This window comes from Callorhinchus milii, unplaced genomic scaffold, assembly GCF_018977255.1.
Source record: "Callorhinchus milii isolate IMCB2004 unplaced genomic scaffold, IMCB_Cmil_1.0 Scaffold16, whole genome shotgun sequence".
Taxonomy (NCBI): domain Eukaryota; kingdom Metazoa; phylum Chordata; class Chondrichthyes; order Chimaeriformes; family Callorhinchidae; genus Callorhinchus; species Callorhinchus milii.
In genome coordinates, this window is record NW_024704757.1 from 9960808 (window position 1) to 9982677 (window position 21870).

The 21870-nt window shown below is 43.6% G+C and overlaps 1 protein-coding gene across 1 annotated transcript in view; it reads left to right on the top strand.

Moving 5' to 3' along the window:
• Nucleotides 1-21870, top strand: part of LOC103178720 (netrin-3) — a 98444-nt gene that overhangs the window by 28264 nt on the left and 48310 nt on the right. Inside the window, exon 3 of the mRNA XM_042341044.1 lies at nucleotides 10865-11053. Within this exon, the coding sequence (XP_042196978.1) occupies nucleotides 10865-11053 (189 nt within the window). The remainder of the gene's footprint in view (nucleotides 1-10864; nucleotides 11054-21870) is intronic.

Genomic DNA, 21870 nt, shown 5'->3' on the forward strand with positions numbered 1-21870 from the left:
TTCCTGGTAAGCGTCACAAGGTCATGATTGGTTTGCATGAAGAAGGCCTGACAGCTTATATGATCTCATCTTCCAGAATACCCCCTACTGTGTTTTCATCATTGCATTGGATCATTGCATCACTGAGCTGTTGTTCAAATGCACCCTGGCCTCAACCTTCCTTCCTGGCAACCTGTTTCAGTTAATTACCCACTGGATAAAGAAATAGCTCCTGGTATCTGTCTTGATATTCGTGGACAAGGAAAAATACTGTTTTTTTTTAAAAAAAGGAAGGTATTCTCCAGGACAAGACCCAGCAACAGGATTTCTCCTGAAGACTTCATAGATATGAATTGTCTTCCATCTTTTTTCTTTCTCATAATAATAATCCTTGCATTTGATATAGCTCTTATCACGTCTTCGAGACGTTTCAAAGCGCTTTACAGAATATTCTGTAAATATATTCTGCCCTGCCAGATATCTTTTGCTTGCAAGGTGAATGCTCTAACCACTGAGCCACAGGACTCCACATGACTTAATTTGTTTTTAACACTTTCCATGTAGGAGGTGGCTTCACAATTGAGCCTCAGTTTGTCACTTGAAGCAGTCGTGTGACATTTAGCCATTATCTCTCAGCATCGCCAGAAATAGTGAATTTTTTTTAGTGGGGAAAGTTATACAAAATCAAAAGATAGAAACTTGATCCCATTAAACTATCCCATTTCAAGAGAAAAAACGTTAACACTTGGATTTACTCTACTTTTCTTCCCTGTTCCTTGTAATTTTTTAAGCACGTTTCCTAGAGTAGCTGTCATCGCAATGTTAGCAGTTACCAGCAATCGTCCAGTGGGTCTCTCCCCTTACATTCTGCCATCAGGTATCCAACAGGATCATTTGCAAAGCACCTCTCTGTTGGAAGCTGCTCAGTAAACAGAATCCAAAGCAAGATTCAAACGAGCTTTAACCCATTCCACACCAGTCCCAGAATTTTTTGTTAATTTTTAAGTTTTTTAAATGACAGGAGCATTTTTTTTGTAATATCTCATGTATCCCAGACTCAAATGACTGCACTGCCACTAAATGACAGTCCTAAGTAATCGGATTAGTTATTGGTTTGGAGCATTTCGGATTCACAAATAAATACTTACACAAACTAAAAGGGAACTGATGTTAAGAGGAAGTGTGTGTATGTGTGTGAGTGTGTTTAGACTCCATCACTTCATGTGTCCTTGATGCGTGTCATTCTCCATGAAGTCATAGGTTGTTGAGCAGGATTAGCTTTCCTTGATTGATGTTTGCCAGGAGCTTTATTAAATTGAAACACAAACGGTTACACTTTTCATACATGGCTTGAAAAATTGTATCCTGCGGTGTAATTATGGCTGTAAGAAACCACTTTCAAAGAGCAAAACTCTCAATGAAACTTGTAAAAAGGCTTGAAATTCAGTCGTGATTGATTTATGTATATGACTAGTCGTTAAGGTACGTTGGAGCTGAGCATACGGCATCGCTTGGCTCGGACTGAGGGAACAGAGTTAGTTGCCTCTTAGAGGATGGTGCTAAAGTGCTTGTTTAATCCTTTGAAGCCCTCACCATTGGAAGGGGTGGAGTGAGTTGCCTCTCAGAGTATGTCTCATCATTTAGAATGTTAGGGACACTGATAGAAGGAGAGAAGAAGGTTCTCGCAGACTCCTTATGACTCTGTTATGGGTAGATGTCTTGTCAAGGATATTGGAAACTGAGCCTAAGTGTGGCTATGGACAGCCAAAAAATGTAGCCTTATCCCCATCTTCTGAATGGACCTTCCTACCCTCTGGGAAATGTGCCGGTGGATCCTGGCTGGCGGGCACGAGAACTGTCACAGGGTTAAACTCAAGACCACGTTGAAAGTTTTTGGCAAATTCAGACCAAAAACAAACCGAAGAAATGCCGCACTGAAATTAGAGAGAAATTAGAGAGAACGCAAGGAAAGTCTTTCAATGCAAAGTTGTCACCCAAATCAAGTCTCTTAGGCGAAAGGAAAGCCCTGATATACTCTGATCCCCAAAGACAGCCAAACAAAAGCTCAAGCACATTCACTAAACCTCCACATACATTTTTCTTTCTCCTCCCACCAAGAACTTGCATTTTTATAGCGTCATACCATGTTGAAACATCTCACAAAGTGCTTCACAGATAATTGCTATTAAGTGTTTTTGTAAGTAAACCAGCAGCCATTTGTGTCAGCTGTCCCAGCGTTGAAGTATTTTTACACCTCCCTAAATGCCTGTGCCTATTATCTCCAGGACTGTTCCTAGGCAGATACTTATGCAGTTCTTTCTTGAAGGAGTTGATTGTTTAGGATAGATAGAAAGCGGATGAAGAATAAATCAGATTACCTCCTCACCCAAACCCCAGGTGTCCAAGCGAATTGGTATGACTTTCTCGTTCCTATACTCTTCTTTGACACAAAACCAAACCGGTGGTGAAAGATTGCAGCTGGGCTTTGTTGAGGAGAAAACCAGATTTGATTTGAGGATTAAATAATAATAATCCTTGCCTTTTGATATAGCGCTTTTCATGTCTTCTAGATGTCTCAAAGCGCTGTAAAGTGAATTGACTGTATATTTTGTGGGCGAAACGCGGCAGCCAATTGCATACAGCAGCGTCCCACAAACAGTCGTGGATTGAAATGACCAATTTATTATTATTTTTTTGCTTGAGGGATTATTATCAGGCGTGTAGAGTAAGGAAACTTGCCCAAGGTTTCGCCCTCCCCGGAATTGAACCCAGGTCTCTCACTTGCGAGGCGAGTGCTCTAACCACTGAACCAAACTCCACTATAAAGTTGTAAACTGTATCAAACCTAGTGGGATGTTCAGAAACGTAATAGTGAGAGAAGAGATCAAACCAAAATTAAACTAAAAAGGTTTCCCTTGTGACGTTTAAGGTTTTCTTTTGAGTCCAGACGAGTTCACTTAAGTGCTGTTGTTAATTGTAAGTTGACACCCAGTCTTAAGTATCTAAGCAAGCATTTGTCTCTCCTTATTGTGGGGCACTTGCTGGAAATGTATAATGAAGGGATGTTTCACTTAAGTGTGTGGTTTTATAGCTTGTACACACAGCACACACTCCACCAGCACCTATAACCATCACTCTCACTGCTACCAATGCAAACATGTTCCAGGATTTTTCAAGTGGGTCTGTTTAGTATCTTGTTATTTGCACAACCTGAGCGTAGCCTGTGTCCAACGCGTATATTTTATGGTTGTCTGATGCGTTTCATTTGCAGAAACAGTTAAATCATCTTGGCACAATTTTCCTTCTGCCAACACCACCCCCACCACCCCCACATCCCTTATTTCCTGAGGCATCAACCTTTGCTGGGATACATTTCCATGGATGTTTTTCAACACCTGACTCAAGTGATAGTTCCTCATGTGTGAGCGCACACAGTGTGCATTGATAGTGTCGAGCATCAAGCGATATCTCAGGGGTGGACCTTATAAAGGTACATGAGATTCCTAATGGGATTGAGAGCAACCAAGAATAATACTTTCAGATACACCAAGACAGCAGAAATGAGAGGGAAAAGTTCAACACTGCAAAGGGCAATTTCAGTACAGACACCAGGAGGGATTTCCTTGCCCAAAAGGAAATTAACGACTAGAATAGATTATCAGGAAAGGTGGTTTAGGTCAGGATACAGGAATGTTTTTTGGAAGAAAATGAAGGAAGGTGAGAGGGAAAGTCTCTTCACAATTCCTCTCTCGCATTCCCTCATAGCCCGTGCATTCCCTTGTTCTGCCAAAGACCTACCTGTTATTCTGAGTTCTAATCTGCTGTTTTATGTATTAGCAGTGGGCAGGAATGCGGGAACCACCTGGTGACCTTGGATTTCTCATCCAGTTCTCATCCAGTTTTATTCCCGATCAAAGCTGATAGCTCCTCAAAATGTATTAGTCAAGGACACTTTTTTTTATTAAGAATGAGATGAAGGGCCAAAGCCCATAGTAAAGACAAGTATGGAGAGAAGATGTGAGAATCTTATGGTTCCCATAAGAATGAGTTAGAGGAAGAGAGGGTGTAATTTCATTACAAGAGAGGAGTGTATAGGATTGTGTATTTGTACCTAAGAAGGAATGAGAGAGAGAACAAGAAAGCCAGAGTAATATCTGTGGAGTGTAGTCCACAGCGTATTGGTTAGTGCGCTTGCCTTGCAAGCAAGAAGATCCGGCTTTGATTCCCAGACAGATGGAAACCTTAGGCATGTTTCCGTACTCCACACACCTCTGTTTATTTAGCAGTAAGTAGGAACCTGGTTGTTAATCAGTTGTCAGTCGATTGTTAGATCGATTTCTGATAATAATCCCTTAATAAAAAAAATCCGGTCACGCCAGGACAATTAGTCATCGTACTCTATCCAGGGATGCGACATGGATACAAGAAGAGGTCCCCAGTTACTTGAGCATGCTTCAGGTCTTGGGATGGATTTGGCTTTAATATTGTACAATTTGTCTGTAGTTTGAGGCCAAGCCCAATAGAAAATGTTCCACAGGGATGAAGTATGTTGAATTGGAGCATCCCTTCTGCCTATAGAAGTGCACACTTTGTTCTTAGAATGGCATTTTTTTTCTCTGGAAAATCTGGAGAGGGGGAGAAGGGAATGCCTGGTCTTGGCTGCTGAGTTTCTAAGCAGTAAAACGAATTGCTTAAGTTTGCACTAACGCTGAAACCGCCCTTTGTTTTGGAACAGAGATCTCTAGTGGCATATGCTTGCGTGCAAAAGAAACTGTGTGGAAGCCAACTCGAGAGCCAAGGAGGCACAAAGATCTTATAAAATGTATTTGACAAAACCGGTATGAATTCTCGTTTCAGTAAGTAATGGCTTTCACAGGAAGGTTGTAAAATCTTCAAATAAAATGTGCTTTAATAACAGACAGTTTTAAGAGGGGCCCTTTGCTTCTCACTGTGCAAAGGCTGCTGTGGAGGGTTTTGGTGGGCCAAGGAAATGTGCAGTTTAGCAGATGATCATCATGTTATAAGACTTGATGGCGCTTGTTAAAGGGAAACCAATGACTGCTGTAAATGATGATTAGGAGCAGTGCTTAGTTTTACTTGATCAGCCGAGGGTTTTTGCACGCATCGTGTGTTAGAGTAATTTTTTCTTTGTACAAAAACAGTTCTCTTGTTATACTGGGGAATGATTCCAAGGGGCACTACACCCCTTTGGTATCCCACCCTTGTGATGGTGGTTTACCTGTGTGCCTAAACATTGAGTTTCAATGGGGTTATTTGACTCTGATTGGTGGTTGAGGGGGGGAGACAAGATCAATCCTACCCTCACCCAACTTTGCCACATTCCAGAAGTGAGATTATCAGTCAGGAGACATCATTAGTTGTGCTGTTTGTCCACACTCCTCTAGCCTTTGGGTAAGGAATTGCTCCTTCCTGATTGGTAGCCATGTTGGAAGAGGGGTTCCAAAACATTCTTCTGTTCCTTATCATGCGTTGGAATATTTTCTCGAGGGGAGTTAAAGACTGACACAGAAAGGGGGTGGAGGTGAATCCCTGGCTGTCCCATGCTTGCCACTGAACTAGTGTCTCACTGAGGCTTTGTATTCGGTGGTTAAGGCATTCAGTGGTTGGAAAGATGTTCTCCATTTCCCTACGGACTTTTCATTCCCACGAGTTTTGAATTTTCCAGCTGTTCAACTTCAGCATGAATTCTGTGCGGCAGTGCCTACTTGCTTCCTCTTGAGCTGCAGGCTCTCTACTTGAAAGGAAGTCCCTTCCTGCTCAGTATGGTCTTTCTTCTCACTGTTGACTTGTCTGAGATCCAAATAAGACTTGTGTTTGTTGTCTTATCCCACGCCGAAAACCCAAGAGTTTGTTATAAAAAGAATTTCACCTGAATTACGGCGCTAGTTTGTGTTTGAGTTTACACACGTGGCTTCTCTGTTGTATTCACTGGGTCATTCTGACATGGGTGTAGGTTTATCTGGTTGACTGGCTGGGAATGGAGAGTGGAGTGAGATGTTCTTTCATAGAGCAGATCAACTAGAATGATGCATTTTCCAGCAGCTCTTTTACGAACAGCAGTTGGAGGTTGTCTGCATGTCTGCTCAGGGTTTGTGTGTTTAATTTTGGGAGGAAGAGAGGTAATTTCCGAGCCTTTGGAACTCGCTTCCTCAGTCCCTTCGCCTCCCTGCCTCCCTTCCTATTTTCAGGTCTCTGCTGAAGACCTTTCTTTCCGACCGCGCCTTTGGTCACCTTCCTCCCCCTCCCCCGGCTCAGTCCCAGGATCCGTTACTGTGAAGCGCTCTGAGACACCGTCCGGCATGGAGGACGCTATATAAATCCATGTTGTTGTTGTTACAGTAAGAACCCTTCTATTGGGTCTAGAATGTCAAAATATTTTGAAGTGTTTCATATGAAATTGCTGGCAAGTGTAGTGTTTGTCGAAACCGTGGTAGAAAATTTGCACACAGCAGGCCACAAAAAAGCATGTGGTGAATAATCAATTTAAATGGAGTTTTTTTGGCCAGGTACTGAGAGAAACTCTTTAGAATAGTGCCATCAGACCTTTAATGCCCGCCTAAGCAGGCAGACAAGGCCTCATCTTCATGTCTCACCTGTCCTACAGCATTGCACAGGTGTATCAGCCTGGACTGAAAACAACAACAACAAGATTCCATTTATAGAGTGCCTTTCACGTCGGGAGGACGTTCCAAGGCGCTGGACAGTTGAATTCAAAGCTTCTGGTTTTAATGGGCTTACAGAGGGGAGAGAAAGTTTAAACAAGTATTCTTCACTCTGGATCGAGTCCCTTTTTTTTAGTTTTCCCCTCCCCTGCAATATTCTCCCATCCTTTAAAGTGGAGCAATTTCATCAGAGGCTGTGTAAATAGGACTGAAAACTTCTGTTGAAGATGAAATGTGGTCTTGAGGATGATGAGCTCTGGGAGAAGAAAGGCTCCTTCCTCCCCCAGAATCTGTTTCTAGCACCTTCCATTCCTACAGCCAGCCACCTCAGATTCCACCCAGTGTCCTTACTGTTCCTCTGAGCTTCAAACCTAGAAACCAATTAGTTCCATTGATAAGGATTTTGTCCCTTACTTCTGTGCTGCCCAGGCTAGTGCAGTGCAGAGCATTTGGACTCCTCCCTGTCTTTTGTCTCCCTCACAGAAATCTGGATCTGATTAAGTTTTGAACGAGGACCCAACACCTTGTGTTGAAATACTCCCTCCGTGTCCATGTTCTTTTGACCCAAACTGCACATGCCCAGTAGGTCAGAGATGATGATGATGTGTTTTTTTTCATTGAATGACGAAACCAACATCTGTTCAACAGATTACGCCAATAGATTGGGTTTCAGTGCGGCTCGTCTGGTTGCCTTTAGGTCATGCGGAGCCTAAGCAGGAATGACTGGCAAATTATACAACTTTGTGCTCTCAGTAAACCTACACCAAATTTGAGGAGTATTTGTGTGTTCAGAGCGAGTTTGGCTTGTGATACTGTTGTCTATTGCCTCCAATTTCCACCAGTTCTCCAAATTCGTGCTCCCAGGCGATGGGAATTCCTCTCGATCAGGCAGGCCAAGGGCATCACTTTTCCCTTCAGGTCCTGGACGTGTTTTCCCAGCACTTTGGGAGGTACCACGATTCCCCGCTCAGTTCCAGATGGGACGTATATTTGGAGACACCGAGGGGGTTCCCAAACACACTCCTTCAACCCAGTGCCGAACAGATGTGCAGCACAACAGACGAATGATCTGAATCCACGGCTAACCCATCCACTTTAACTGTTTGATATTGGTAGACCCCTGATTTAAAACCTTTGGCTGCCGAAGCAAACCATTGCCTGATTTCACTGCAGCAGAGACTCCATCCACCGCAAGCTTGTATTCTTCACCCGAGGGGAAAACTTGCACCATCCACATTCCTTTTTATTACACCATCAGAATGACATTATTTTACCCTTTTTTTTCCCCTGAAATAGTTATGCAACAGGGGGCGGGGGAAGAGAGGGAGAGAGAGAAAATAAAAACGTAATTTCAAGGATGAGGAGAAACTGAGAATTTTCCTCCTTCAATTTCCTTCCAAACACTGTACACAATGCTGTTTGAGTGAGAGGGTTCCCTCCACACACACACACACACACACACACACACACACAATGGGAGGTGGAAGAGGATACACAATACAACATACCACCAACTTAGCTTTGCAAAGAGACTGAATCTCTGATACCTTCAGTCACAAGCCAAAGGACCGTCTGTACTGGATTAGAGCCAGTGAACAGTGTAAGTGTTATCCCACAGGATAGCCTGCAGGAAATGACCCTATGTCCGCCCAGAGTATGCACATTTGATTCGCATTTTGTCAGGCTGGAGAGCTTTTATTATATACTATTGTATTAACCCTTGCAAAGCTGTAGCAGAGTGTGCAGGATCGTATGGCGTTTGGGAGGAACAAGAGAGGAATGTTTAAGTGAGCAATGGCATATGTGGTTTTAAACAATACGGAGAAACACCGGAAAGCTGTGGAGAGAGAAATACAGTAAAACTTGCATAAGTCTGCCCTGTATAAAACATATAATCGCCTAAGTCGTACATCTGCCCAAGTCCTGTTCAAAGTCATATTGAATCCACTTAAATTTAGTCGTGCTAACAACCGCTTAACTATTAACACTGCTACCGTACTTGCCGCTACTTAATTTACCAGCTACTGTGTCAAAATTTAGTTTCCTGCACCTGCCTCAAATGGAACACCCCATATGCGCACCCCAACACACTGGGGCTAAGAGAGGAGAAAGAAAAAACAAACTTTGGGCCATTCCGACTGACTCGTGCGGTTTTACTGTATAATCTTCTCTGTTGACAAACATAACAAAACGTGTCTTAATTTTTCTCTTTCCACCCCCCCACCCACACCCAAACCATCCCAAGTCGAGAATTGGGTTCATATGTGGTGCCCGCAATGGTCACGTAACCTGCGGAAACTCATTCTGAGATCACACACAAAGATCGCTTACTTAGCCCCAGGTAGCTGACGCCCATGGAATGATATATCATCCGTGAATCAGCACACCGAGGAGCAAAGGGGAGGTAAATTCTGGGACAAGAAAAAAAGGTTATGGGGACAATGGAGATGTTTCTAAGTCAGCCGAGGCAACTCTTTGCTTCAGATGAAATACGCAAAGCCGTGGCTGACTGAGCCCCACCACATCAAGTTATTCCACCCTCGGGGTCAGGGGTGATTAGAGGAACCCGCATCAGCTTTCACCACCAGAGACAAACTGATACTGTAGGAGAATCGCTTTTCTCAAAATACAGAACAATATCCAAAAATAATAGTCACCATCTTAAATTAAACATACAGCATAAACACTGATTATAATCAGTGTTTATGCAATAATATATTGTCCAAGGACAAAAGATTTTAAATTCTTTATCTAGGTCCAACAAGCTCTTGAAACTGGAGTATGTTTTTTGCCACAGGTTTAAATTTTCTTCAAATTTGAGATATATTTTTAACCCCAGGTTGCTTGACAGCAGAAGGGGAGAGGGTGGGAGAAGTGGGGGGGTGAGAGGGCGTAGAGGAGAGGTGGGGGGGAGGAGAGGAAAAATGAGGGGGAGAGAAAGTGGGGGGGGGGAGGAGAGGGAGAGAGAAATGTGGGGGGAGGAGAGAAAGAGTAGGGAGAGGTGAGGGTAGGAGAGGGGGGGAGAGAAAGGTTAGGGGAGCAGAGGACGGGAGGAGGAGAGGGGGCGAAGGTATAACCACCAAACCTGATCCAATCCTTACTTGACCTCTATAAATGCACTTTCCGGCCTAAGTCGCTCAAGAGTGCTCAGGAATGTGAGCCCTGGTTCGTTTTGATTTACACCTTATCTTGGAGGTGAGGGAAGGCCGCGACAGTCAATTGTGACTTAGTCACTGCTGCCACAGGTAAGTTCCGCTAACTGCACAGACTCAGATGGAACCTCCCATGACTCTGGTCTGACCTAATCAGTGGCGTTACCAGCTGAACTATTGAGCAGAACATCTTAGTAGTATGTTCTTAATAAAGAATTGTAAATGTTTGGGCAGTGCTGGGGTAGGGAGAGAGGGCAATAGCTATCTGGGTTTGTTTCACCTGACAGATTGGGAGAATGTTTCCCCTTTCCAACCAAAGGGTGTTGAGGTCAACTGTAGCAACACCCCACCCCCCACTCCAACCGCCAACACCTCCCACTGAGATCAGCTAAATCAGCACAGAGCAGGGATCAAAGCTGGGAATTTGCCTGATCTGCATGGGTGTTCCTTACTGGGCAGTGCCTTTACCCGCTGAGCTGTTGCTTTCAATTGTAAACACAATGTTCTTACTTTGGACACATTCGTGGTAGGATTACTGTCACTTCACGTTAGCAATTACCTGCAGGTCAATGTTTATGTTTAAACTAAAGAGCAGCACCTGGAAGTAGAGTATTCAGGAAAACCTGTTCAGCGAACTGCTCTTTGCTATTGAGAATAATGTCAGGAAATTCTTGTGCAAAACAGCATTTAACACTGGTGAAACCTCCCTGCCTTCTGTATCGACCTCTGCTTGCATCTTAGTCTAAAGTCAAATTTAAATGGTCAGTCTGGGAATGGGACTGTGATCAGCTACTCGAGACTGGAAAGTGACCACAATGGTACAAGGTGACACTGACCTGGTACTTTTGGGTGGTTCGACTCCAGAAGTGTGAATCACTCGCGCTGTTGTAAGAGTCTTGTGTGAAATGAATTTGGATGGGCAACCTGCTTGTCTGTTGATTCACAGCACAAATCGACTCTTAATTCCCTTTGGTTTTTTTAATGTTAATTCATTTGATTTGTATCGAAAAGTTTTCCTGCACCTTATTAAATATATTTCTTTCTACACAGCTTGCAGCTGCAACCTCCATGCTAGGCGATGCCGCTTCAACATGGAGCTCTACAAACTCTCAGGCCGCAAGAGTGGAGGAGTTTGCCTCAACTGTCGGCACAACACTGCAGGACGCCACTGCCACTACTGTAAAGAGGGCTTTTACCGGGACCTGACCAAACCGATCACCCACAGAAAGGCATGCAGAGGTATGTGGTGACTTTCACCCACAAAATACACAGCCAATCCACTTTACAGTATATTCCGTGAAGCGCTTTGAGACGCCTCGAAGACATGATAAGGCACTATATCAAATGCAAGGATTATTTATATTAAGTCTTCTTAAGGCCTCTGCATCACATAATCAGTCTGATATTCCACCTCATCCTAGCCCATAAAACCATTGAACTTTTAAGACGGCAAGAAATTTTGTGGAAAATTTTATATTCGGTCTTAATCTTTAAAAAAAACTGTTTTCCAAGCTGCAATTTAAGATTTTCCCATTATTCTGCGCCATCTTAAATGTTAAGACAAATGGTATTACAAGCTAAGACTGGGTGGAAGTTCAGACCTTTTTTTGGTCAGCTGAATATTAGACACACATGAAAATCCATCACCCAAGCTGAAGAATCTTCAAACCAAACTACCGAGAGTTCCACATTATTGGAAGGTTTCCCATCAGGACACTTGGAGAAGCTCCTTTCTCTTTTCACATTTTTAATTTTGAAAAGTATAGAATTTGGAAAATTATTAAATTCATTCTTGTTTGGGATGCAGAAAATCGTTTTCCAAATTAAGAATGAATATTTTCTAAAAACATTCTGCACAATCCTAAATTTTAAGAGGACGGTCTCAAAGCTATAACCATGAGAAAATGTTGAGGCCTTTGACTTTCTGTGTCCGGTTTAAACAATTCAGAATTTTTCCAGAATGTGCCGGTCTAAAACCAGGTGGCAGATCTAGAATCTGGTGCAGATGTCAAGCTGTTGATAAAGGGGATTATCTATTCGTTTCTGACAGGATTTCAAATAGCCAAGGGGAATTATGTTGGAAGGTTGATCGGAAAGTAGAGCTGGCTCTAGTCACTTCTTGATGAATGGACGTATGAGAAGCAATGCGTTAGAGGTGAACCAAGGCAGCGAGCATTTTAAATTGAGTTAGCTGGATAAACAAAGAGCGAGGCGGGCTTGCACTCTCAGCCGCTGGGAGAATCTGCCCGGCTTCTTTGTTGCCGTTGACCTTTGGTCTTCTGAGCAGACCGATCTATGATTGGCAGACAAAGGGTGTGAGAAACCAGGCCCGTATTTGTTTTTTCTCTCCTATTTGCCAAAGTCCTTTATCAGCCACGTTCACTCCACAGTCCCTGTCAACGCACAGTGATCTGAATAGTCCTGTTTCAATAATGGGTAAAGCAGACATTTTACTCCTCGTTTGATGTGTCTCTAACGTGTTGTTTTTCAATAGTGAATGTACGAGGTTTAGATTTCCCCCTCCCCTTGACCTCTTACCCCTGATCTAGTGAGATCCCACATTACGCACAAGCTTTTGTGCCTTTCTGGGTCTCCCATCAGGCGAAACCTGGAAAGGGAACCATTTTTCTAAATGGTAGATTTACTTTCAGTTCTCTCTTTCAATGTCTCTTCCTCACTTGCTATCTCTGGCTTGCGAGCTCCTCACAATGACCTGGCTGAACAGCGCTAGTGCCAGAGTGCCATTGCTGTTATATGAAACACTGAGTCTCCAGAATGTGGTAGCATCTTCCCACCAACACTCTCCAAACCTGAGTCCTGAGGAAAGCAAAATACGGCGGATGCTGGAAATCTGGAACAAAAACAGAAGTCGTTGGGAACACTCAGCAGGTCAGGCAGCACCTATGGAGAAAGGAAAGTGAGTCAACGTTTCAGGTCCACAACCCTTCGTCAGAACGGTGAAACGTCAGAAAGTGAAACAATGACTCACTTTCCTTTCTCCATAAATGCTGCCTGACCTGCTGAGTGTTCCCAACGACTTCTGTTTTTATTTCTGAGTCCTAAGGAAACGGTTTAGCAACCTGTGGAGTTGGGTAATAATGAGATAGTATCCACACTCTGGATTCCTGTGGGATCGTCCCTCAACAAAGAGTAAGAGTGTTCAATAGAGTATAAAAATTTGGCAATAAAAAGATTTGATTTTCAGCAGCACAGGCCTGCTATTCTGCTAAAGGTAGCCTTTTATGATACCGATGGGAATTGTACTGCTTCTGCATATGTCAATGCGCTTCATTGGATTTACTGTAAAGTACAGTGACTATTTTGTAGTTGAACATAGCAGCCAATTTGGCCACAGAAATGTCCCACACACAACCATGAAATGAATGACTTATTTTATTTGGTGGATTGTTACCTAGGAAAACTCCCTTCACTTTTCAAATAGTACTATGGGAATTTTTAACTTTCAACTGAACAGGCAGATGGGACTTCAGTTTAACATCTCATTTGAAGGAAGGAAGCTTGTTCTATACAATGGTCCCCCCCGGACTGCATTGAAGTGCAGACTATCCAAGTTCAAAGGCCCAATGTGGGGCTTGATCTCAAAAACTTCTTACTCAGGTAAGAATGCTTACCAACTGAGCCCGGCTGACAGGATATCAATCTGAAGCAGACTCCCTGGCTGATGTCTCTTTCCCCCTCCCTTGGGCACTAATATGAATCACGATACTCTGACTGTTGCCCCATTGATCCGAGAATTCAATATAGAATCGAACAGAAGACCTCCCTAGTCTTTACAGTTCCATTAGGAAATGTGGAATTAAATTAGGAAATTCACCTGGAGCTCATTCCCAATCCGTTGCAGTGCGACAGATCCTGGAAGCTGTCCCAGTTTATGGATGGTTGAGCTCAGCTTGCGGCTCCATAAGCTAATAGAATCTGAAGGGCTGATCTCACTCGGAGTCCTTGCCTTGCTACAGCCTTGACCTCCCTTGTGACTGTACAATATAGCACTGTGCACTTAGTATTATACTATGAGCAGCCCGCACTGCTCACTCAGTCTGACAACCTGTTCTCAGTCCGCAGTCTTGTTTGTATAATTACATAAATCTCCCTGCAGATTGCCTTAGGTGGCTTAATAAAATATGCTTCATATATAAGGGAAGGTCAGCTTAAAAACAAAATTAGCTTTTCTATTTTTGAAATGTGCAAGTAACTATGAATCTTAATGTGCTCTGCCATGCCTGTAACCATCAATGTGGAACCAGACACCTGGAGCCAAGGGTTGTCCAATTCCACCTGAGGTCTGCTCAATGATCGTGGGTGTTTGGATCTTGCAATGGACCATTTACCGCTGATGACTTTCTCCCTCCTTGTTTTATGGTCCATACTAACAGGTCAATATACACCTGGCGTTCTTGCTTTATTGAAGGGAATAGTGCACACAGTGTGTACTGTGTGATATTTCTCAGCTGCCCAGATGACGTTTTCTTTTTAAAAACTGACATTTTCAACACAGAGGAAGCCAACTGGCCCACCGTGTCTGCACCACTGCTGCCTATGTTACTAAATTGTCCACTCATGCTTTCCAACTTGTTCGCTTTATCCCTTAAAGATTCTGCTTGTCAGGTGCTTTCTCTTTGGGACCTTTGTTTGTACCTGTTATTTGTATCTTTCTTTCCCCCCTCCCCCCCACCATGGAAAAATCCCAATTGCAGCCACACAGGGCAAAAGCAGTGTAAGAGCCAGGGGAGAGGGCGTCAGCATCACAAAAGAAGTTTGAGTGGAGAAGGCCCTTTGGCCTATTTGATTCATATTTCCAGAATACCCACCCATCACAGCATCAAGAAATTCTTCACATAGGTTCATTACCTGGAAGTCGGAGTTGAAGGGGGAGAGGAACAGAGATGGCCAAAAGACGTTGAAAAGGTTCTTTAAGGTGGGTTTTGAGTGAGGGAGAGGGCGAAGCTGCGATTGAGTTCCAGAGCAGGGGCAAAATGCCTTGACGCTCACCCCCAATAATGGGGTGGATTGGGGCCAAGCCACTGTTTGTTGAGCAGAGAGAGCGGCAACATACACGCACTTTCCAGCAGTTGACCTATGACTGCGGCTGGAAGTGAGGAACCGTGCTGCTGATTTTCTCTGCCTCCCTGGGAACAATTAGGTTAATTGTATTGCCCTCTGTTGCTGCCCTAACAACAACAGCAGCTTGCATTTATATAGCACCCTCCACGCCAGGTGGCATCCCAGATTGCTTAACTGAGAGGGATTGAAGGAGGGTGTTCCATAGCTTCAGAGCTTAGTGGCTGAAGGCACGGCCGCCGATATTGGAGCGGAGGATTCGAGGGACAAGGAGGAGGCCGGAGCCAGTAAAGCGGAGGCAGTGAGTAGTTGTGAGTAGGAGAGAGGAGTTTGGAGAGATAGAGGATTGCCAAGGCGTGGGGGGGATTTAAACACTACAGTGAGGATCTTGAAGTTGAGTTTGTGACCTAATGTGACCAACTCCATTACTTCAGACTGAGGATTAAACCTGGGACCTTCCTGCTCTGTATGGTTTCACTTCTCTAAAATGCTCAACAGTTTACTCGTAGATTCCTCTTTTAAAAAAATCACTTTCTTTCAGTCAACAGTAGGCAATGAGCTTTAAAGGGGGAAAAAAGAGATTTATTTCACATGCCTTAATATAGCATTGACATTAGGTCTCATGCATCATAACAATCTGGTGCTCTCTCTTCACTGGGGGAGTCTTATCGATCACAATGTAGTCTCTGGGATGTGCTCAGTGACTGAGTGAACAGTGACCTGTACACTGTCGGACTCGCCCTCTCAATCAGAGGCAGTGTCTAACCGAGGTGACAACACACAGCCCTGGTATCTTCAATGTGTTTAAATTTACAAATGGTGGCCGTGGCCTTTCTTTGATCTTTTCCTTTCCTGTTCTATTAGGACAGTAATTCCTTGGTTTCCCCATAGAATTGTGTTGGTATATTAGGCCTTTCACAAGCATTTTATTTTGCTGAACGCAAAATAGTGCAGATAATGGAAATCTGAAACAAAAACAGAAGTTCTTGGGAACACTCAGAAGATCAGGCAGCATTTATGGAGAAAGGAAAGTGAGTCAACGTTTCGAGTCCACGACTCTTCATCAGAACTGGGACATGTTGGAAGGGAGAGGCTTTTAAGGGCTAATAGAGAGGGAGGAGGCAGGGCAAGGAAGACGAAGGAGAAAATGGGGTAGAGGACAGGGGATTATGGGTTAAAGTGTTAATGATGCAAAACAAAGGGTGGGATTACAACAAAACAGGGGAATAGAGGTGTTAATAATACAAATCAAAGGGCGGGAGGAATTGCAACAAAACGGGCAGACCAGAGAGAGAAAAGGTGTGACAGGGACCCAGATGATGTAGTAATGGTCATAGAAGAATGGGAGAGATAAGGTAAGCTGTTATGGTCTGAAATTGTTGAAATCAATATTGAGGCCAGAGGGCAGTAATGTTCCTAGCAGACAGGTGAGGTGCTGTTCCTCGAGGTTGTGCTGCGGTTCATTGGAACAGTGCAGCAGACCATGTAAATCGCTGTCGCACTTGAAAATTCCCTCTGCGACCCCATCACTCCCACCCTCATCCAACTCCACTGGCTCCCCATCCCCCAGAGGATCGAGTTCAAGATCCTCGTCCTCACCTTTAAGGCCATTCATGGCCTTGCCCCCTCCTACCTCCCTGACATGCTGACTCCCTACCAACCTGTCCACTCATCAAGCTCCGGCCTGCTCCATGTCTCCCGCCCTACCATTGGTGGCCGGGCTTTCAGCCTCTCTGCCCCCACACTCTGGAACGCCATCCCACGGTCCCTTCGCTTTGCTTCCTCCCTCGCATCCTTCAAGACCAGTCTCGAGACCCTTCTCTTCGACCGTGCCTTGGGTCTCCCTCCCACCTCCCTGCCTTCCTCACCCCTACACCACTCCTCCCCCATGCTCGGGCCCTGACAGCTGACTGTTCAGCGCTTTAGGACGTCCTCCCGATGTGAAAGGCGCTCTATAAATGTAATTTTGTTGTTGTTGTTTGGGGCCCTGGACAGTGGTATGGGAGGAGGTGAAAGGGCAAGTATTGCATCTCCTGCGCTGGCATGGGAAGGTGTTGCGGAATCACGGAGTGATCAGTCCCTTCGGAATGCTGAGAGGGGAGGGAAAGATATGTTTAGTGGTTGGATCATGTTTATTTTGCTGGTTGCATTTGTTTGGGGCAGATGTTTAAATTGTATTGGTGCATAAAATAGACAGCTACATTACCACAGGTTAGCATTCATCCAAAGGACAGTAACTCCATAACACTGCACCAGAGTATCAGCCTGTCACTATGAGCTTAAATCCTGTAGTGGGAATCCAAAGGCAAGAGGCAAGCTGACATACACCCCATGACAAGACAGCAAGAGAGGTCATAGGTTGCCTGATACTGTAAAGCATTTCTTTACACCGAAGGTTATGGTACTGGATTCCTAAGAATCAGCTTGATGCTGGAATGGGAGGCTAATAAGGTGGATATTCTGGAAGAATGAGATCGGATGAGTTGAAGGGTTTTCTTCCTCTAAACTGCTTGTGACCCAGTGTTGCAATGCACTCGCTCACACCTTTACTCAGACACTTGCTGAAACACCTAATCTCAATGATCTGTCAGTCACATTCTTACCAATAATTTCAAGTTTCACTGTTTTCACATTGATGTCAAGCATTTTGATCACATGACTGCACCTCCTTCCTTACATGTGAGCAAATCACACAGCTAATCGATTTTCACTTTAATAATGGGAGAGGAGGATTTGGGCTATTTTAAGACCTATATCTTTATGAACCTCATAACCCTGCCTCTCCCAAAAGTATCAGGCCCTTGTAACGAGAGCACAATATTTGTGATAAAAGGCTAAGCTCCACTGCAGGAACCAAAGAAGCAAAAAAAAAAGGGTGGCTCTCGGAGAAAGTTGTGTACGTTTCTGTTTGTTTTAATATCTGAAAATCCAGCCTGGGTGGGCAAACAAAGAAAAAAGAGGGATACTGTTGTCTAAAAGCTCTGTTTATTTGTAAGGCTGATTAAAGTGAAGAAACTGTCATCCGAGATGAGAAGTTGTAACTGTAGAAGCGGAAGTGTTCTCAGCTGGCATCCTTTGCCCAGCAAACTAGAATTGCTTCCATCTTGACACAATTTCTCGATAACTTTTACGGGACTTGATCTGTGTTCCTTTTTGTTTCTTGGCCTCTCCCCCACCCCCTCCCACCACCACCACCGCCTCATTCCTATATTTTCTTAAAATTTGAAGTTCAGAAGTGTAATAGAAACCGAGACAGAGAAACTGAGCAAAGCAAAGCAAAAAAAAAAAAAATCTAGTTTTGGCCAGTTCGGGTGTCTTTGGACTTTGGCCCAAATTTCAGAATCCAGGAAAAATTGCACTGGGACTTTGTGAATCTGCAATACAATCCACATGGACAGATCCAGCAATTTCCTTTTGACTTTATAACTGACTTTCCGAAAACCCCTATTTGCATGATAACCTGGAGACATTTACTTGATAAATCTGTTTTCGGGAATTGCTTCTATCCGTTGCATAAGAGCTTGTCCACCACGAGTTATTTTTATTTCTTGCAAATTGATGTTTTTAGTTACTTGCTTCAATTTTCAGCTCGAGTTTTCTTCGCTCCTTTTTGTCACCTGATCTTGCGCTGTGGACATTCACTATTCGCCCAAGTGTCTCAGACAAATCTGCAAAAGACATGTCCAGCGGTGTCCAGCGGTGATTAGCTGGGCCTCCGCCAAGTAATGTTGAATGGAGGCCAGTTCCTCCAAATGTTTGAGATAAAATAAAACAATAACTTGCATTTATGTAGCGCCCCTCATCCCAGAGAGCTTGACAGTGATGGAGCTTATTAGAGATATTAGTAATTATTATTTATACTTGTTAGATTTATTAGTATTAATTAGATTTATTAGTACTAATTATTAATAATTTGATTTATTAGTATTGATTATTAATAATTATTAGATTTATTAGCAATGTCTAAGAACTGTTGGAAGCTGGGTGGCAGAGTAATATTGCTTTGTAATGCTATGATAAATATTCTAAATGAGGGAAATCGCCCCTTCAGTACGTCGCTCTTCAGTTTGATGCGAGTGCATCTTAATTTAGAGCAGCTACTAATTTCAAGCAAGACTTGCAGCCATGCCAGAGTAGAGGCAAGAAAGCACTCGCAGTTCAGGTGCCCGAGAAAGAGTAATTGTTCGCATTGCAAGCGAGAACACTGGGTGATGGTGACTGCTGCCCCGATTCACACAGTGTCAACATCTTGAATCCTTGTAGCAGCTACCCACAGCAGAAGAGGCCACATGAAACCAGGAATTCAAGGCATTTCTGAATGTTCGTTTCCTGGACAGCTGCGAGCACCAATTAGCCATTGATGGTGCTGGTAGTCATTCTTATCATAGCATTACAATGACGTTCACTGGGGTTCAACCCACCCAATACTTGCTCTGTGGACAGGTGCATTTGGGGCTTTGCACTTGGTGTATCTCACAAGGCCTAATTATTGCCTAGGTCAATGTTCAACCTATTTGTAACTTAGTGAAATTATACCATGACAGGTCAGAAATACAAGCACTGCATTCTTCAAAATGGAGTATGGAAATTCTTCTCCAAATCATGCTTTGAAACAATTATTCTGCTCCAATCAGGACAACATATTGCTTATGTGGCCAAGCATCTAACCCTCACAGCAAATAGGTTAGACCACCCTGCTCTAAAGCATTGATTTCTGAAGCAACACAGATTGCTTGCAATACCCTCAATAAAAAAGTAATTATCTCAAAAATACCCTTTCTCCTCACTAACAGTCTGCCCTGCAGGACAGATTGAAGGAGTGCCTCTCTATTTCAGGGATCTGGACCCAAATCTGTTGTTGGATGAAAGCCAACCTCTACTAAAGGGAAAAGATCAACCTGACATCAGTTTCGGGCAAGTTCAACCAAACTATTAATCAGTTTGAGACTGCAATTTACCCCCAGTTGGCAACCTCAACACCAAGACCACAAAACTGGGTTAAGTGTGAAATGCCAATGTAGAATTCATACAGCAATGATGCATTTCTAAGGCTAGAGTTACAGCCAGTTTTATTTGGCTTCAGTGGGAACTTTATTGATTGAATTTGTATTGTGCCTGATAGTAACGTACTAATTATAAATAAAGTAATAAAAAGATTGCTGTGTTTTAGTGATCAGCATGGGAATAAACCACATGGAATATAAAATTCAAAGGTAATTGTCTGATGCACCTGGAAACACGCCATTACACAATGCAAACAAGAGCAGCCCTAACTGTCTTATGTTATAATGGGCTTTATTTCCAAAATATTTTGCTTGCCTCTCCTTCCTGCTGAAGGTGCTGACTGATGCTCGTATTCCACAGGTGCAGGGCATTCCTCTGTGTATGAGGCCAGCAGCACTAGCAGGCTATTTGGCCAAGAAACTAGTCACAATTGAGCCTGATCCACACGCACACTTTCCAGCAGGGGTCAGGTTAATAGTGATCAGATGAGGGACCCTGCTGATTTTTTTTGTTTTTTCTCTTTCCACCTTTTCCAGGCCAGCGCAAGGGCACTGCCGCTAGTCATAACGCCCTTATTGTTCTCTTGGCTGACAACCAACGTTGGCTTCCTCACGAAAGCAGAAACCATAAAACAGTCTCTATAACCACCGCTCAATATATTACGGTTCCTGTAGTGCCTGAAAAGTGTTTTGAGAGAGAATACGAGGCAATTGTGCCCCAGAAAATGTTCCACCTCAGGCCACAAATTGGTAGTTCATGTCACTTGCATTCTGGAGTCCTGCAGCTCAGTGGTTAGAGCACTTGCCTCGTAAGGGAGAGACCTGAGTTCTATTCCCAGCAGGGTAAAATGTTGGGCAAGTTTCCTTACTCCACACCCCTCTGTTTACCTAGCAGTAAGTAGGAACTCAGTTGTTAGAGGAGTGGCGGATCGTTTTTCCGGGGATAATAATCCTCAACAAAAAAAAATCATTTGGTCACTCAATCCACGACTGTTTGTGGGACACTGCTGTGCGCAATTGGCTGCCACGTGTCGCCCAAAAATATTCAGTCAATTCACTTTACAGTATATTCTGTGAAGCGCTTTGAGACATCTAGAAGATGTGAAAAGCGTTATATCAAATACAAGGATTATTATTATGAGGAGAGGGATATACCTTATGTTGGAGATTTTGCTTTCCTTCACCCTTGTGAATACTCTTGGGAGAAAAGCCCTCTAGTGGTCAACAGTTTGCTTGCAGTCTGATTTAAAAAAATAATAATCCTTGCGTTTGTTAAAATGCTCTTCAAGTCGGGAGGACGTCTCTAAGTACTTCATAGGATCTGCTGTAAAGTTCAATGACTCTCTATTTTGTGCCAATTTGTGCTCAGTAATGTCCCAGAAGCATTACCTAAAGTGATTGACCAATTTTACCTGGGGGATTGTTGGTCAGAACCCTGGGGGAAACTGCCTTCTCTTTTCAAGTAGCACCATGCAATATTTAACGTCCGCCTGAACGGGCAGTTTAATGTCTCATCCAAAGCGTGGCATCTCCAACAATGCAACACACCCCAGCACTGCATTGGAGCATCAACCCAGAATATGAGAGTTTCAGGTCCTGATCTGGAGCTTGAATGCACAATCTTCTGACGCAGAAGTGAGAAGCATACCGCTGAGCCAGGCTGACACACAATAAAATAAGTAGGGCACAGATGAGCTCCAACAAGGTGAGCTGCATTAGAGCGCTGACCTGACATTCCATGGTCCGTGCACTATAAATCTTCCCCAACCCCACATCCTCAATATTTTTGCTCCTTAAGTATTTATCTATCTCTTTTAAATCCCTCAATTAATTGGTTTCTCATCTATGACTTTCTGCAATAGTGTTTCGCCTTCCCAATAAGAATCTATTCCCTCATTTTGGTTGTAATCCATTTTTTTTTGGTTATGTCCTCTTGTAACTGATGAATCCAACTGGGGAAATAGTCACCCACTG